This window comes from Panthera onca, chromosome B4, assembly GCF_046562875.1.
Source record: "Panthera onca isolate mPanOnc1 chromosome B4, mPanOnc1 haplotype 2, whole genome shotgun sequence".
Lineage (NCBI taxonomy): Eukaryota > Metazoa > Chordata > Mammalia > Carnivora > Felidae > Panthera > Panthera onca.
Genome location: NC_138345.1, coordinates 49,331,106 through 49,350,707, shown reverse-complemented (window position 1 = coordinate 49,350,707; position 19,602 = coordinate 49,331,106). Strand labels below are relative to the sequence as shown.

The following is a 19,602-nucleotide window of genomic DNA, read 5'->3' as shown; positions in this document are numbered from 1 at the left end:
ACACACACACACAAAAAAAACTCATAGCAACATTTCTCTAGATATGTCTCATGAGGCAGGGGAAGCAAAAGCAAAAATAAACTATTGGGACAACATCAAAATAAAAAGCTTTTGCACAGCAAAGAAAACAACAGATAAAATTAAAAGAAACCTACTGAATGGGAGAAGATATTTGCAAATAACATACCTGAAAAAGAATTATTATCCAAAGTATATAAAGAACTTACACAATTCAACATCAAAAAAAAATCCAATTAAAAATGGGCAGGAGAGGTGCGCCTTGCTGGCTCAGTCAATTGAGCATTTGACTCTTGATTTCAGCTCAGGTCATGATCCCAGAGTCATGGGATCAAGCTCCATGTCAGGCTCTGTGCTGAGCATGGAGCCTGCCCGATATTCTCTCTCTCTCTCTCTCTCTCTCTCTCTCTCTCTCTCTCTCTGTCCCTCTGCTCCTCTCCCCTATTCACTCTCTCTAAAATAAAATTTTTAAAAAATGGGCAGAAGACATGAACAGACTTTTCTCCAAAGAACACACACAGATGGCCAACACACACACGAAACGTCACTGAGTGATGCTCAGTATCACTCACCATAAGGGAAATAAAAATAAAAACCAGGATGAGATACCACCTCACATCTGCCAGAATGACCACAATCAAAAGCAAAAGAAACAACAAATGTTGTCTAGAATGTGAAGAAAAAGGAACACTTGGCCTCTGCTGGTGTGTCCACTGTGGAAAACAGTATGGAGTTCCTCAAAAAATTAAAAAAAGAATTACTGTATGATCCAGTAATTCCACTATTGGGTATTTACCCAAATAATATAGAAACACTAATTCAAAAAGATATACGCACCTCTACATTTATAGCAGCATTATTTACCAAGCCAAATTATGGAAGCAGACCAAGTATCTTTCTCTAGACAATGGAAAAAGAAGATGTCAGGGCAGCTGGGTGGCTCAGGCAGTTAAGTGTCCAACTTCAGCTCAGGTCATGATCTCAGAGTTTGTGGGTTGGAGGCCCACATCAGGCTCTCTGCTGTTAGCACAGAACCTGCTTCAGATTCTGTCTCCCTTTCTCTCTGACCCTCCCCCACCCATGCTCGTTCTCTCTCAAAAATAAATATGTTTTTAAAAAGATGTGATACAACACACACACACACACACACACACACACACATACTGGACTATTATTCAGCCATAAACAAGAATGAAAATCTTGCCATCCTCAACAAAATGGATGGAGCTAGAGAGTATAACGCTATGGTCGATAAAAATGTATACAGCTATATACACATAGACATATGGTCAATAAAAATAAAATAATATTTTAGGAGTGCCTGAGTGGCTCATTTGGTTAAGCATCCAACTCTTGAATTCGGCTCAGGTCGTGATCCCAGTGTCGTGGGATAGAGCCCCACATTGGGCTCTGTGCTGAGTGTGGAGCTTGCTTAAGATTCTCCCTCTCCCTCCCTCTCCCTCTCCCTCTCCCTCTTTTTCTCTTTCTCTTTCTCTTTCTCTTTCTCTTTCTCTTTCTCTTTCTTTCTCTTTCTCTCTCTCTCTCTTTCTCTCTCTCTCTCTCCCCCCTTGGCCCCTGCTTGTACTCTTTCTCTGTCTCTCTAAAATAAAACAATCAATAAAAATAAGATAATACTTTAAACAAGAGAAGAGGTGAAGCATTTTATAATTAATCAGGATGAATACCAGCAGGCTTTATATTGTGTGACAAAAGGGTATGGGGAATATTGTTTACATTTCTCTTGTTTTCTCAAAGGAATCTTCTCAAAGCATTAGCTGACCAAAAAACTCAGGTGTGAGAGTTTGAGCCCAAGATTGAAACCAAAGAGCCAACCTCACCTCAATGCTTATAAACTACTGGTTATTTATAAATTCCTTTTCACTCTAATAATTCTCCCAAGAGATGTGCTATCAGGGGCACATCCCACATCAAGGATCACTGTTTGTCTCCCAGTAATTCTCTATGTTGAATCCTGCTATTTCTTTTTCCCTCTATTTCAGAAATGTCATTAGCAACCATTATACTCCTAAATGAGGCAGCTTTTCCTTTCTTACAGACCATCAGGACTTACATTCTAGGCTTAACATATGGACTTATACCATGACTGAAATATCACTGTATCCCAGATGCTCTGCTTTATAAGGATAAGAGAAAATATCTCAGAAACAAGATGACAAAAAGTTCTTTACAGTTTCTTTTACTTTCTACCTGGCCTATCCTTCACCTTTATGAAATGGATGCACTCTATCCACCTAAATCAATTATTGGCTGTTCAGCCTCTATCTATGCTTATGACCGTGTCAGGCAAAGCAAGTGAGGGATCTACATGGGTTTCGTCTGTGCTTGTCAAATTCAGAACACACACACGTGCGCGTGCGCGCGCGCGCACACACACACACACACACACACACACACAATTTACCAAACATTGCTGTGCATTAATCCTTAAACTGACAATACCCTTTAAAAACTGTCCTCTAAAAAATCACTTCCTTCATGCTTTTCAGCCAAATTAACATCTTAAACAAAATTGCTGAGAGAGAAAAATCTCCCATATCACAAGACATTTCATTGCCAAGATCTTGGTTTTACTCCTATACACTCTCATGAATGTACACCATAAGTTACTAAACCATGTCCGGATTTCCAAATATACAGTCTTTCAATTTAACATACTCTGGGAAAACTTCTGATAAGAGTTTCTCCAAACCCCTAAATGTGCCTAGTGTTCAGAATGAATCATTAGACCTTAGAGAAATTCACCAAGAAGCTAGACAACTGTGGCCCCCTGTTGGGTAAAGATTCAACTCTCAGTTCTTTGAGAAGATTTGATCAATTATTCCAGGAGCTAAGAGCTGCCAAGAAAATCTATTTAACACTTTCCTCTCAGTGAGAGAGTAGATGACACACTTTCCTAAATTAAAATTTGAAAATGTGCAAAAAAGCCCTGCTACTTATTGAGTTCATATTGTAAGTCAATAAAAAAGACGCATAAAGCAACTACCCGTGCTGCGTGTTGTGCTAGTCTTACAAGAGTCTGGGGGATACTTACGTGTTAAAACAAACCTGTAGACAATCTGTCCCATCAAAAATGTAACTGGAATGCTACAGAATGGAACTACAAATAATAAGATTGATTTCATTTAAATTTAAATAAGCATGTTAAGCTCAAGAAAACATAGAATAAATATGTTAATGGAACCTAGAATTTATATAAAACCTATTCTTATTTTTCCTGAGACCGATTTCACCATTTGCACTGCCTTCCACTCTCACCACACACTCAACGTCCTTCCACTCTCACCACACACTACTCATGAATTTAAGGTACTATGTGACCTCTCCCAGGAACATTTAAGTTTTACCTCTATGGTAAGATATAGCAAATTATGAATGACAAATTTTATAAAGGGTATTAAATTATTTCAAAAATTTATGAATTTATATTATTCCTACTTAATCTCTTATGCAAATATTTTTAAATGACCTACTGAGAACCACTATAATCTCGCTATTGAAATTTGTATGTTTGAATTTTGAAGCCCATGTCTACTTTTACAAAAAAAAAAAATATTGCTATTCTTAGGTGAATGGCATATAAGTACTTGTCTATGATTATTTACCTAAAATGGTCATAGAGTGGTACCAAGGGGACTTACTGAACAAACACCTACTCCATAGTCTGGGTATTGATCAATTTCCAAAGATTCTGATTACAGGAGAAAAAAATAGAAAAATAAAAGAATTTGGGATGAATAAATTACCATCTGGGTGAAAAAAACCCAGTGATAACTACCTTTTGTCACATTTCCATATGGAGGAAAGCAAATCACTATGAAGGTATTGAGTACACATGTAGTTTCAACCCCGTTACGTGCCAGCACACTTGGGCTCCAGCTGCCCGAGACCCTTTGAATCTCTCCCTCACAACCCCTTGTTATATTCCAGTCAACATATACCCTTGTTCACAATGAGTTATTCTTTAGCTTTAGGGCCAGAACTTTCCAACACCTCTACTGTATCTGTGTAAAAGGAAAAGTACTTAATTCCTATTGTGGCTCACTTTGTTCCAGGCACCATGCCAGTTGCTATACGTGTAATACCTCATTTAATCTCCACAATTATTCTATGCCCTAGCTATTACCCACCATCACTTTTATGCACTTTTATTTTAGGTGTGCAAACTCAGAAATCACAGGTGGACAAATCAGAATTTGAATCCCAGGCATTCTGACTCCAAAGTCTAACTTCCTTTCCCCAAAACAGCTCTATTTAATGAAATGGGTAACCATCAAGCATATGTTTATTTGCAAAAAAATTTTAATCTGAGCTACATCTAGAGCTACAGAACCAAATTCTCAAACTTGAACAAGAGATCACCCTTTGAACTAAATGAACTAAGTGAACATTCAAAGTGAAGTACGTTTTGAAAGGAAAATAAAAACTAAAACAAGAGAAACATTTCTGGTGGAGCTATCATATGTATTAAACAAGCCTTATATCATCTCCTCCCTACCTTTTGATTTGCAGGAAATACCAAATGTTTTCCAGATCCCTACTTACCACAGTCTCCTGCTCTCTGGTAATGCCTGTATCTGTGTTCAAAAAAATATTTAAACACGCAGAAGGAGCTTGGCATGTAGGTGTACCCCTTAAACAGCAGGCATCTAACATGTGCTAAAACACCCTGACTGTAAGCAGACAGGGCTTGAGTTGATATTGTCTTCCAAAACAAACAAACAAACCCCCGCTACATTACGGAGCACAATGATTGCCAACACTGCCTGGGCATATCTGTTCAAAACTGAATTTGAGCGGTATTCACCACCTGCTGGGTGCTGATTCAAAAAACTCCGCTTCCCCCAGCACCTCATCTCCTTCTGTAATTTCTCCTCAGGAAGTTCTTTCGTGGCACAGGTTTTGACAAGGTGGCTGATTTTCCCCGTGCTTTCAGATGCTCTGTGACAAGTCACCAAAAACTTTACAGCACCACCACCCCTCCTTTTACAAAGTCATTAGACGTGCCAACTCAGAAGTTGGTCTGAGTTCGCTCTACAGTAACAACTTGGCGGCCACGTTCATCTGGAAGCATTCCCCCTGGTGGTGCACCACAGGAACATGGGCTTCCTGCAGCCTGCTCCTGGGGGGCAGGGGAAACCTGAAGCTGTCATGGGTGTCACGTGCCTGTGGAAGTCACATGCCTGTGTCAGCTCTCTAGGGAAGCTGATTCCCGTCCAATTCTCACAGAGAAGGCTACTCCTGTCTGCAGGCAGGGTTTCACAGCAGCACATCTAGAAGACTGGAGATTTTACTTAAGGTCAACTGTACAAAACACAGAGCAGCCGGAAGACAAAACAGTGAGATCTCAGGTACGCAAGAAGGCTCCCCGTCACCCAATATTCCCTATGGGTAAATAATTCAAATTGCACAATTAAAGTATCATTCCTTGGCATTCATTAAAGCTACCTTTCCCGGGGAAATGTAGCCCTTTATCTCTCACACATTAGCAGGAAGTGAATTTTCTGTTCTCCTCCCAGACAGCGTGTGAACAAGGGGAAAGGCACCCTCAAAGTACACACCTCAGGGGTGGGAAAGGTGTGCAGCAAGAGGCTGTTGCACCCAGAGGCAAGATTTCCCCTGCCTCATAAGGACTGTCCCTTATGCCAGCTGACTCTGCTGATGATCCAAAGAGGCTGCTGTAGGCCCCTGGCCTTTTCCTGTTCTCACTGCTTGCCCACCGCATATCCAGCATACAGTACAAAATGCAAATAGACAGACTTGAATTTCAAAGTAATCATTTTTGTTTTAAAATCCCTCAAAGAGGAAGAATAAACAAGACATTTTAAAATTATTAATTAAAATAACATTTGAAAATTAGCTATAGATTTCCCATCTCCCTTCAATTTGGGTTTCCAGTTAAGACAGGTCACGAGCAAGTGGTCATATACGGAAGGCGTGGTGTTATCAACAACAAAAAATATAAGTGGAAAAAAATGTTAAATAAGTCTATACAGAAATAGTGTAGTTTTCAGGCTAAGAGGAGTTTCTCAAGTCACACAGACCAGGGTTGAGTTCTAAGTCACCACTCTGTTGCTACACGTATGGCTACAGGCAAGATGCCTTACCTCTTAAAATTCAGACCCCTCATTTGTAAAATCAGGGTGAAAACAATACTGACTACATAAAATTGTTGGGGAAAGTAAAGTACAGGCTACTCCATGTACTTAGCGCAATGTCTTGCATATGAAATACTCTGCTCTGAATGATACTATTTTCTGAAATAGTATTTTCTGAAAATACTATTTTCATTTCCCTTTGAAAATCTTTTAAGTAAATCAATTTTAATTTTGTTAGCATGACAACGATCAAGTAATTTTGTAACAACAGAATGTTTTTCAAGAGATAAATATCAAAGTAGTGGGGGTAAAATGGCATGATGTCATTTTGAATTTTAAGATACTACAGCTAAAGATGAAGGCTAGTAAAGGAAGTGTGACAAAACTGATTTCTATCGAAACTGGGGGACAGGTAGATGAGTTCATCACACTAACCTCTCCACTTCTGTGCATGTTTGAAAACCTTCATAATTAAAAGGTTAAAAAGAACGGACTGGTCCATCAATACATATTTATTAAGAATCCTCCAGGAGCCCAATATAGAACTGATGATGTAAGATAACAGTTAACTATTACTTTAAACAAAATCACACAGGCAGGCATCAACTTTACCTTTCTGGTATGATGCCAAGAATCAAAGACTGAGTAAAGGAAAAGGTTTTGATCTGTGAATAGGGATTCTACAGCATCCACAGATGGTGTTTATGCCCACTCATCAGCAGAGCCCCAACAGCATTTCTCCGACAGGGTTCCTCATCTGAACCAGAGAATAAAAAAATGATTTGAATGACTATTTTCTCATTCCTCCCAATGGAGAATTAGTACCCTTCTAGAGACACCAGAGAGAAGTTAATTCATGATATATAATTGATGCCTTAGGTCAGTAAGACTTCATTCTGTTGCAGAATCCCAACTACAGAAAGCTGCTGGCACCCCCACTCAGAGGTTTGCTCTTAGTTTATTCACATTTCCGCTAACCTTGATGCTCTTGTTTTGAGCATACTGGAAACAGCAAATCAGAAGGTGGAAATCTCTATAGCAGAAGACTGATCACAGGAGAGAAATTTAAAAGTTTATCAAAAATGCATTCAGGAAACCAAAACAGCAGAGCAGCCTGGCCACCTATCTAGAGGGAATTGCTCTAAAAGCCCCACAAGTCCATAATATTTACCGAGTACTTACAATATTGAGTACTTACAAGGAGTTACATGCTTGTAACAGTAATACTCCAAGTCACAAAAACTATTAAATTCTACTCCGTGTACTTTTCCTCAGACAGGGACTAAACCTTCAGAGTTCTGCTGCTCCATGGGACATTACTGGGCAATTTTTATTTCCTTCTTCATATTTATAAATTTTCAAAAACGTCTGTAATGATTGTGCATTACATTTATAATTAGACAAGAACATATTTTTAAAAAATATTTATTTATTCTGAGAGAGCGTGTGCGCATGGCAGGGAGGGGCTGAGAGAGGGAGAGAGAGGGGATCCCAAGCAGGCTCCATCCACACTGTCAGCATGGGCCCAATGTGGGGCTTGAACTAATGAACCATGAGATCATGACCTGAGATCAAGAGTCGGATACTTAACTGACTGAGCCACCCAGGCGCCCCTAGATAAAAACATCTTTTAAAGATACTTAATTTGGGGGCACCTGGGTGGCTCAGTCAGTTGAGCTTCTGACTTCAGCTGGCTGGAGCCTGCTTCGGATTCTGGGTCTCAGTCTCTCTCTCTCTCTCTCTCTCTCTCTGCCCTTGCCCTGCTTTCTCTCTGTCTCTCTCAAAAATAAACAAACATTAAAAAGGTTTTAAAAAACTGATTAAAAAAAATAAAGATACTTAATTTTAGGAAAATTTCACTCCAGGTGACCTGAGTTTTAAACTTTTTAAGTCATTCCACAGTGATCCATTCTCCAAAATTCACAGATAGGTATGCATCTTAGGTATTGCCCTTGGTATTAAGGAAAATGTGATCGAAATGGTGAGAAGAAAACTTGTAGAGAAAAAATCAAAATAATTAAGTGTTAACAGACATCTATTAAACACGATGGACAAGTTTTCAAGAAGCGGGTAGGGGGTCAAGCTTGACCTCGAAGGGCAGAGGTGGGTAGAGGTAACAGGAACAGGCCAAATGACCCAGGACCCTTAAAGAAAGAAAGAGCAGAAGTGTTGGACTTGGCACAGTAGGGAATAAAAAGCCACTGTAAGTTCCTAGAAAAGGCAACAGTGCTTCTTCTTCATTCATTCATTTAATAAACAATGATAATAATAAATTACTTACATCACGAAAAATACTCTTGCACATGAAAGGAGGGATCCAGAGACCTAACAAACACAGATCCTACCCTCAGGCAGGTTATTAACAAAGTATCACTACGACATACAAACACAAGAAGGATATCAGTAGGTACGTAAGAGAAGGAGAGGACCTTGGCAGGTGAGTGATGAACAGTCCAGCAGAGGAGACAAAGAGTCTTCACAGAGGAGATAAAATAATGAAAGCAGTATTTGGGGAAGATTACTGGAATAATCTATTCCATCTATTAGTCACTCCTCAAGTTAAGGTGATCTAACTACATTTCTCATTGAATACTGACACTAACTCTGCCACATAGGCATCAGGTCCATTTTACAGATGAGGAAAACTGAAACTCAAAGAGATGGAACTACTTGTCAGGGCTAAGATTCAAACACAGGTGTCTATGATTCCAAACCCAAATTACTTCTAGAATGCCGTACATATAATCGTTAGAGTGAAAAACATTTACTTAATTCAACTATATGACATATAATTTTTACAGAATTTAACAGACATTTCTATTTCCAGTTCTTGTGAGAATTCCCACCTGGCTAAACCATCCACTACTTCCTGACAGAACTATTTGGCTATCCCCAGTAAGTCTTTCCTTTGACTAAAGACAGTGATTGCATTAATTTAAGTAAGAGTATATACTTCTCTTGAAATGGAAGTACATCTTAAGGAAACCAAATAACCCAAATAGCAAATCTGAGAAAATAAATATAATTTGTGCTGTGTGCAAAAACAAAGAAAAGGTTTGACCAAATAGAGATTTTCCTGGGGCAGATAAGACAGACCAGAGGTGGAGAAATCAGCAAGGAGGCCACTATTGTGATTTAGGTGTGTAATAGAACAAGCCAAGCTTAGGAATAAAAGAGAAAGGGGTGAATCCACAAGACATTTTTTATGGAAGAAACAGTGAGACTATAATCAATACTCTGCCATGCAGAGGAATAAGTACAAAATAAAAGGCTCTGTACATAAAGATTTATGAAGTCAAGATGTACGCTCATGAAACATCTAGAGAGAAAGAAAATATATAGTTATTATGCAACCATGTTCAATCATCAGAGAAAGGGGAAGGAGGAATGCACACCAATAACTGGAACTTAGAGCCTCAGAAGCCAGAGAGGACTGTGATGGCCAGAGGAGCCATAAAAAGGTATGAATTCCAAGCACAGGGAATATCATGGACCTACAATTCCACAGAACAGTAATTCTAAGTAATGATCAGAAGACTCAAAGAAGTCTTGTTAGCATCGATGCCTATTGTCTAGACTCTACATGCTAATCACTATGTCTCACAGTTTCTCTATATTACGTAATCATTAAGGCACTATGACAACCAAACATAGTATTCATCTACAGACTGAAGTTTTTTTTCTCCCTGGACTCAGATCTATGGAAATGTTTTCACTCATAGAAATCCATTAGATCTTTGCCGATATGAAGATATTTCCCACAGTATTTTTAAATGATTATCTAAAGGTTAAGAATGTGATGTTGACTGGTTCATCCTTTGAAACAGAGCAGCTACATACCCTGATGATGAGCAAAGTTTGCTTTGTGTACAGCAGTGTGCTTCCCCAGGGATGTTTTAGTTTGATTAAGGGAAGTTTCTCAAGGGCAGAGCCTCCTAACTTCATTGCCCTTGTCTCTTTCACAAAGACAGGGAAAGTACGGAGAAGGTACTCTACATGTATATATATATATGCCTGCTGAATGAAAGAATTTGAAATTATAATAAAGATCGCATCCTGAAGAGTCAACAGTAGAAAAAAAAAAAAAAAAAGGAAAATAAACTCCGCTTATAAAGATGGAAGGCTAAACTATGTTTCTTGTTTCAACTTTGGAAAACTATCAGAAACATTGAGGTTTCTCTCTGCATACTGAAGGGAAAGAAAAATCTCCCCCAAAACATCAAAATGTACACAGCTCGAGCTACTTTGCCAAAACAAATATGAAAATCATCACAACCTACCTTCCCACCGAATCCACAACACAAACTTAATAATCTTAAAGGAAACATGAATGTGTTCTTTTTTGTTCCACTAGAAAATTAACTAAATCACTCTTTCTGTTAGACCACCTCGCATCTGTACGCAATGAGAAATCTTTAGGCTCTGTCCCCTCCAGTGTTGGAGACCATGGAGAAGATAAACTCATGTCAATTTCCAAAAATCGCCATGAAGAGTGCTTTTAATTCCCATTAGTCACTGGCATTGTTTGAATAAAATAGGCTCCTCTTTAGACACAATGCACTTTTCAGTTACCTACCACCTACCACCCACTTTACTGCCTAACCCTCTTGATTTTTCCGATATGCTTTCATTCTCATTTTAATACATTTCTTCACTTCCTGAATCAAAACATAAAAGGCTAATTTCTCCTAAAATCTGCTAACAAAATGTTAGCAGAAATGTTGCTAACAAAATATAAAAAATATCATAAAGAAATTAATTAGGGGCGCCTGGGTGGCTCAGTCAGTTAAGCGGCCGACTTCGGCTCAGGTCACGATCTCGCGGTCCATGAGTTTGAGCCCCACGTCGGGTTCTGTGCTGACAGCTCAGAGTCTGGAGCCTGTTCCAGATTCTGTGTCTCCCTCTCTCTCTGACCCTCCCCTGTTCATGCTCTGTCTCTCCCTGTCTCAAAAATAAATAAAACATTAAAAAAATTTAAAAAAAAAGAAATTAATTAAATATAAAAGTGACAGGATTTGTCAAAAATAATATATAATAATTAAAGATTCTCTGAATCTCTAGTTAATCTGGGTCACTCTATAATTTACTGCAGGGTTCTGAATTTGAAATGTCCTTAGGAACCCTCTGAGGAGCTTGTGAAAATGAAGAGTCCTGGACTCCTCCCCCTACAATGGACAGTTAAAGCTACTGAGCAGCTCAGAAACGTTCATCCAAGGATCTCTACGTTGGAGACATGGGGTGCATACCTTAAGCATGCCAGATACCTAGTTTAGTGTCAAATGTTAGGCACTTGAATGAAATCACACACACACACACACACACACACACACACACACACACACACACTCCTACCTAGTGGCCATGGGGGCAAGAATGTGACCACTAGGTGTTCAGTTGAAAAGCTTATCCAAATCTGGATTACAAAAGTAGTTAAATTGGATATTTTTACCAGCCATTAAAGACCACAATCTTGACATCATTAGCCACATTCCAAAAGAACCAAAGCACCCGTTAAGTGGCACCTTTTTAGGAAGTAATTACCAGAAGCCACTCTTATATCAGACTTTGCTTTAGGGGAGGAAGGCCTGACTCTACAAAGAGAGTCAGAAGTTGCAGCCAGTGTCTCAACATTTTAAAAATTCTGTATAGTTTGCTGGAGCGGAGATGAAACATTTATCCTTCTCTTGCAACCACTTTGGTTTCCAGGGGACTGACTCACAGCTGAGGCAGGCGGATGAGAGGTACATCCGTAGACACACACACAACACACACCAAAGTTAACTGAAAAATTTCAAAGTGCCTTTTTATGCCTTTAACTCAAAGATGAACACATTTCAAGGTGACCCAATCCTCAAGTGACAGACAGTGTTTTAAAAGGGCCAGAGCTCTCCACTTAAACAATTTCTAGTGACATGTTTAAATCGTATCCTCAAGGGCTCTATCTGCTGTCCTATTTACTAGTCTTTCTTTCCCAGCAGAGGCATCCCATTTTAAGTGAGCGCTTGAAGTTCGTCTTCCTTCCTAACAATTAAAATCTATGGGGCTTAGATGCTTTAAAAAAAATTTTTTTAAGAGGCACCATGGAGAACTTTTAATTATTTAACTATACGACCAACCCAAATTATTACTTTGTAGGTTTTTTCTATTTATCAGAACAGTATCAGAATAATAAAAGATAGCCTCATCATCATGCTTACAAGCAAACAGTAAAAGAACTTATAAGGTAAAATCAAAGTTAGCATTCATAAAAGGATAATCATAACATTCACTGTGTATGTATTTTATATATAGAATAGGAAGGATTGTTTTCATCTTTCTTCACTAAAATATTACCCTTAGCCATTACAAAATGAGAAGATTACACTAGAAATCTAAAAATTGGGTTCCTATAGTTAATGAAACATGACAAGCTGGTCTTACTCAGTTCCTTCACAGAAACTACTCCCTGTCAAAAATACCCTTCACCAAAAAACCTCCCCTGAATTGTTCTGTATCTTTCCAATCTGACTACTTCTCTGTAATGATTTACGTGACTAACTCCCTTAGCTGACTGTGAGCTACAGGGAGAGCAGAGAACAGGTAATATTCACTTTGGTATCCCAGCTATTCCCATAAGCATCCAGAACCAAGTGCCAGGAACAGTGGGCACTCCACAGTTTGTTTTTTAAAAGACAGACTGGGTGGCTCAGTCTGTTGAGCACCTGGCTCTTGATTTTGGCTCAGGTCATGATCCCAGGGTCGTGGATGAAGCCCCACATCAGACTCTACGCTGACTGTGGAGCCTGCTGGAGATTCTTTCTTCCTCTGCTCCCTCCCCCACTTATACTCTCGCTGTCTCTAAAATAACAAAAAATAAAAAAATACAAAGAGACAAGAAAAAGAAATTTAAAAAACTAAAACCCCTTTACTCTGATCACTTGGAGATCACTTCCAGGTCCCCACCCCGAGACACTCTGAGGCACATCAGCACATCTACATAAGGAACTTCCAGAGGAAGGCTGGTTTTAACATGTCATCCCATAAAATTTCTAATGCAATGACATCTAAACCTACTCTCCAATCTACCAAAGATTGGATATTTCCATTCTCTCCCAAGATAAACTTCTTCTCTGAAACAAACTGCCATGGTTGAGATGTGGACCATGGGGCTGCCTGGCTGGCTCAATTGATACAGGCTGCGACTCTTCACGTCGGGGTCACGAGTCCAAGCCCCATGTTGGGTGTAGAGCATACTTTAAAAAAAAAAAAAGAAGAAGAAGAAGAAGAAGAGGAAAAGAGAAAAAGGTAAAAAAAAAAAAAAAAAAAAAAGTGGATGAATATAAGAAAACAAAAAGCGCTTTGCCTAACTTTAAGATTTAAACTTTCATTCCAGGGTTGCCCAGGTGGCTGAGTTGGTTAAGCATCCAATTCTTAGCTTCAGCTCAGGTCATAATCTCACAGTTGGTGAGTTCCAGCCCCACATCAGGCTCTGACAGCGTGGAGCCTGCTTGGGATTCTCTCTCTCCCTCTCTCTCTCTCTCTCAATGCCCTTCTCACTCTCTCTCAAAATAAATAAATAAACTTTAATAAATAAATAAATAAATAAATAAATAAATAAAATTTCATTCCAAATACTTAAAAAATTTTAAAATAACTTTGCAGTGGAAAACCACCATTACCAAAATCTACATTCTCCACCAAAGTTATGCTTTAGCAGGAGTGGCAAAAATGAGCTCCCTACATCCCTGATTCTTATCTAAGTTCTTAAAGGGAAAATAAAAATTGCAATGCAAGAGGGCACTTGGTTATCACAATCCATTTAAGGTACAGTTTAGGTACATCTATCTAATTTCTTAAATAGACAAAAAAGTAACTGCTTATCACATTCGCAATTATTTTAATTGTAGACTTGGCTTGATGCCCAGCTCCTGAATCAGATGTAGGTCTTTGAAAGCAGGAACTATCTTTGTCCATCTTGTATCCAGGGTAATATTACCCAGTACACAATTCGTACTCAATAACTAACTATTTTTTGAATGAATAAATATGCTTCATAAAATACAAAATCCCATCATGGTTCTTGGTTTGACAACTAGCCAAAACTAATCTCCTTTATCTGTGTTTTAAATAAGTAAGTTGCCCTTTCTGTTTGTTCTGACTTGCACTACAGTAAAGTCTCCACAGAGAAAAATAATCTCTACATTCCTCAGTAATCACAGCCCCTGATCATTCTAATTGCGGATATATGCCTAAAACAACCTCTTATTAATGCGCTACAGAAAATCCATAGACTTGTCCCCATTCCTCCAAATTAAAAATCAGTTTTGTTACTTTTTTTCCTATTGTTTTTCAGATATAAGCTATTTGAAATTTTTCTTTCTGTACACAAAAGCTGACAGATACACAGATACAGAGTGGAAAGGTCTTAGAAGTCACCTAATGCAATATCCCTACTTTCCAGATGTCTCCAAAGAAAATCACAATTGAAATAAAGTCACACTGTCAACATGGTTCCTAAGCCTCTTGGGACAAAACAAATATCAACTTTAATGATATTCAGAAAAGAGGGAGGTGTACATCCACCAGCTCCTGTCTACAAAGAAAGGCCAAGGCAGAAGCCCCAGTTCTCCCAAGCAAGTAGTTCTAAATTCACTTGTTCATTCAACAGTTACGTTTGAGGGCTTTCTGGCGTGGTAGACGCTATTCTAGGTGCCTGAGATACATCAATGAACAAAAAGAAAGATCACTGCCCATGCTGTACCTACACGTTAGGTAGAACTTTGGAGGCATCCAGGAGAATAAAGAAAAGAACATAGGTTCATTTTAAGAGAATGCGCAAGGCCAGAAGCAAACCTTAGCACCACTAGTGGTTCTCAAACTTGAATGTGTTTCAGAACCATCCAGAGGAATTATTAAAAACTCGGAAGGCCCTGCGCCACCCCAGAGCTTCTGATTCATTAAGATCTCAATGGGGCCTCAAATGTCCATTGACAGATGAAGGGATAAAGGTGTGGTATATATATACAATTGAGTATTACTCAGCAAAAAGAATCAAATCTTGCCATTTGCAGCTACGTGGATGGAACTAGAGGATATTATGCTAAGTGAAATTAGTCAGTTAGACAAAGATAAATATCATATGACTTCACTCATATGTGGAATTTAAGATATAAAACAGATGAACATAAGGGAAGGGAAGCAAAAATAATATAAAAACAGGGAGGGGGACAAAACATAAGAGATTCTTAAATATAGAAAACAAACTGAGGGTTGCCGGGGGGGCTGTGGGTGCAGGGATGGGCTAAATGGATAAGGGGCATTAAGGAGGGCACTTGGGATGAGCACTGGGTGTTATACATAGGGGATGAATCAAAGGAATCTACTCCTGAAATCATTATTGCACTATATGCTAACTCGAATGTAAACTAAAAAATATATATACATATACAATATATACATATACATATATACATATATATATGGCAAAAAAAAAAGTAGAAAAAAATATCTCAGTGGGGCCTTAGAATTTACATTTCTAATAAGCTCTCATCTAATGTAGACACTGCTAATCTAGGAAGCAAACTTTGAGAACCACTGACCTAGCTGGAAACAAAACGAGTAACCTGGCCAGAACCATAGGCTGCTTGACACCAGACCCAGATTTAGGGGTTTCTCCCTTCTAACTCCAAAATGGTCAAGTCTTTATGAAGATATACTTGCCCGCTTAGGGCAAACACTGCCCAAAGAAAAACGTTCTTTTAGCTCTATGTTTCAGTTGGAGAAAATCAGAAATAAATGCTTTAAGTATAAAAGACCTTAAGCAGATTGCACTGACCACTAAACACTGACATAAAAACTAACATTAAAGTTAGAGAATTTGTTCTTTCTTTCATGTGTCTAAATGCCATGATAAAAGCATGTTTTCCCTAAAGGGCTTTATATCATAAGGGCCAGGTTCAGTCTCAAATGAGCCTATTAATTAAAAAAAAAAAAAATCTATTAACTAAAAGTATATACACTAAAATATAAATAAGTGATTGGATTAGTAACAATTTTAGTTTTTTTGTGCTAATTGTATTTTCTAAAATTTTTACAATAAACATGCATTTCTTTTGTAATAGGAAAGAGAATAAAAGTTACTTTCTTTAAAAAAGTGACAGTGTTCATTTAAAAAGACCTTTAATTAGAAAACTATAAAAGGCATTAGTTAATATGCAGCATAAATTAATACTAAATGATTTTTTTTCTTAGTACATAAATTCAAATAACTTATTTTACATTTTAAGTTAAATCTCTGTCTGGATTAATGATTAATATCAGTGAAGGAAAAAAATCCTTGAAATATATCTGATTTTATTTAAACAAAGAGAATAAAACAAAACCATGATCCTTTAAATAACTGCATAAAAATTACATTTACTATTATTCTACATAGCAATTGTGGGGTTTTTTTGTCATTTAGGATTTTTTTTAAGTTTATTTATTTTGATGGGAGGAGACAGAAGAGAGAGAAAGCAGAAGCGAACATGTGAGGGAGGGGCAGAGAGAAAGGGAGAGAGAATCCCAAGCAGGCTCCACACTGTAACCACATAGTTGGACGTGGGGCTCAAACTCATGAACCCCAAGTTCATGACCTGAGCCAAAATCAAAAGTCAAATGCTTAACCAACGGAGCTATCCAGGTGCCCCACAGCAATTTTTTGTCATTACTATTACTTTTCAACAAATGTATGGAAGTGATGGGAAATCTTCCAAGTTAAGAAAGCTTTGATTATATTTCTTGAAAGAAAAATAAACATGTAAGTTTTGGAAAAATAATGTTGTATCCTTGATGTGTACAAAGTTAAGACATCCATATCCCTGAAGATACCAAGGTAAGACCTACACTCCATCTCATACCCCATCCACCATCTATGTGGATCTTCTAATCTAGGGGTATTCCTTATTACTAAAGTCCACATTCCATAGATACAACTAGAGTTTATTTTATTTATTTATTTATTTATTTATTTATTTATTTATTTATTTTTAGAGTTTAAAACATAATCTTCTGGGGCACCTGGGTGGCTCAGTCAGTTAAGCATGGGACTTCGGCTCAGGTCATGATCTCAGGATTCATGAGTTTGAACCCCACGTCGGACTCTGTGCTGACAGCTCAGAGCCTCCTTTGGATTCTGTGTCTCCCTCTCTTTCTGTGCCTCTCCCTTACTGCTCTCATGCTCTGCCTCTCTTTCTCTCTCTCAAAAATAAATAAATACATAAGTACATAAATAAATAAATACATAAATACATAAATATATAAATAAGGCATAATCTTCTAAACAGCAATGACTAAAAGAGAATAAATTTGATGAAGAAATCAAGTGTCTTTATAAATCACACGCTAATGATTTAACAAAATTTCTGGACTACTTTTAGTCTAGAGTACTTAGAACAGTCACTTTTAAAGAAAATAAAGCACCTTATGTGTTATATACAATCATAGCTAATTTTCTGAAAATTAACCTCTAAAAATGTAATTCTATACAATATTACTATTCATTAACACTTATTAGGTACCCACAATGTACCAAACACTTTACATCCTCTCATTTGATCTCCAAACTACCCTATGAAGTACTATTACAACCATTTTACAGATTAAGAAATTTAAGCACAAGTGATTAAGTAATTTGCCCAAAGTCACACAGCTAAAGTGAAGAACCAGGATACAGATACCCCAGCTATGATACTTAAACTGAGATCCTTGACCTTCGGCTCCGATCATGGTTTTGCTACGTTTTGAATTATAAATTTTTCACATTTTAGGAAATCAGAACTAAACTTTTCACCCAGTAATATTTAATAATATCAGTTAAATGAAAAATACTGACATAATTCAGGCACTCTTACAAATCTCTGTACCTCTAAAATCATACACAATTTACAGTAAGTTCTACAGTACAGAGATCTGGCAACTTTTCCACCAGCATGCCTTTTTGGGATACAGCTGTGTTAAAATTATCTACAGAAATCCAGCATGCACAGGGACTCTACTGAGTGGGTACAGAGGTTTTTATCTTGTTTTGTTTGGGTTGCTTTCTGTTTTGGTTTTTTTAGTATTTTGGTTTGGTTTTTGGTTTGGTTTTGTTCTTTGCAACCAGAAAGCTAGAAGGTGAACGCATTAAGTTGGAAGATGAAAGTCGAATCCTTTGCTGTCTTCCGCTTACAACATAAGGCCTGGGTGCCAATGTGCACAAGAGTTCCTAAGTCTCGGAGGATCGGCCTTTGCTCAGGGTGCGTGCGGACCCGGCGCCACCCTTTCCCGCCCCGTCGAGCACTCCCGGCGGCCGACGCCAGGGCACCGGGTGGCGGCAAGCCCCGCGTTCGGCGGAGGGCGGGGGACGGAAGGCGATGGAGACGGGCGAGGACAACCCGCGGGGGCCTTACCCAGCTCCGTGCCCAAGTTGCGAGCGGACATGGCGCGGGCCACAGCAGCAGTCGCAGGCTCCTCAACGCCCAGCTCACCTCCTCCCAGCCCTTCCTGCGTCCCACCCCCTCGGCTCCGGCGCGCTCGCCCCGCCCCTGTCCCTCTGGGGGCGGAGCCGGCGACCTCTGCCCCCGGGCCCTCTGCCCGCCCCCCCCCCCGGCCCTCTGCCCCCGGGCCCTCTGCCCCCGGGCCCTCTGCCCCCGTCTGCTGCGCCGCGTAGGAGTCCTGCCGCCCATCGCCCTGGCTCCTTCCCGCAGGTATGCGACTCGAGCCCTAGCTCCCGAAACAATGCCACCAAAACCCGTTTTAAAATGCTTGAGTTGCCAACTGCACTGAACAAAGACATTTCGAAACTTTTAACTGTAAGATTAAGTAACCAGAGGGGAGAGCATTCCTCCTAGTTACTGTCCGAGAGCAGAGCTCTGCAGCCCCATGCCTGAAGGGCAGCAGTGGTCCCTTAGCCTCGTAAGGGCGGCCAGCGAACAAACAAGGGTCCAGAGCACACTGGGACTTCTAACCTAGACCTCGTGAAAAAAAAGCAGATCAGTTGCCTGAAAAAAAGGGGGGTGGGGCTAGGAGTGAGAAGTCGGCTTTCTCAGCATAGCACTTGCAGTAATTAAGTGGGACAGTGGGCACATCAACTGCCTTTCTAAGGTTCATTTTCCTCGTCTCTAAGAAAAGACTTTGACGATTTCTTGGAGCTCTAAACTCTGAATCTGTAATACTAAGATTTTTTTCAGCCTAACTTTTCTGTAACCAGGAGGTTAAAATTGTCTAGAGTCATTCAACATAGACTACTAGTCAGCTCATCTCTACTCACCATAAAAGGCACCTCCTCTCTGCTGGAAGAAAGAAAACTCCTAGTCGTGGCTTGTCCATCAGGAGCTAGTTACTGTGCTAGGTGCCTTTAGATGTATGATAGCATTTGAGTTTCAGAACAATCCTGCCAAGTATGTATTACATCTCATTGCTATACCTGCAGACACCAAGGTTCTGCGTAAAGAGGCATCCTGGGATACTG

At 39.1% G+C, this 19,602-nt stretch overlaps 1 protein-coding gene across 1 annotated transcript in view; it reads right to left on the bottom strand.

Annotated features, from left to right (window-relative positions):
• DERA (deoxyribose-phosphate aldolase) overlaps positions 1–18,698 on the bottom strand; it is a 117,304-nt gene extending 98,606 nt beyond the window's left edge. Inside the window, exon 1 of the mRNA XM_060658266.2 lies at positions 18,542–18,698. Within this exon, the coding sequence (XP_060514249.1) occupies positions 18,542–18,572 (31 nt within the window). The 5' untranslated portion in view covers positions 18,573–18,698. The remainder of the gene's footprint in view (positions 1–18,541) is intronic.
• Positions 18,699–19,602: the final 904 nt, after the last annotated feature.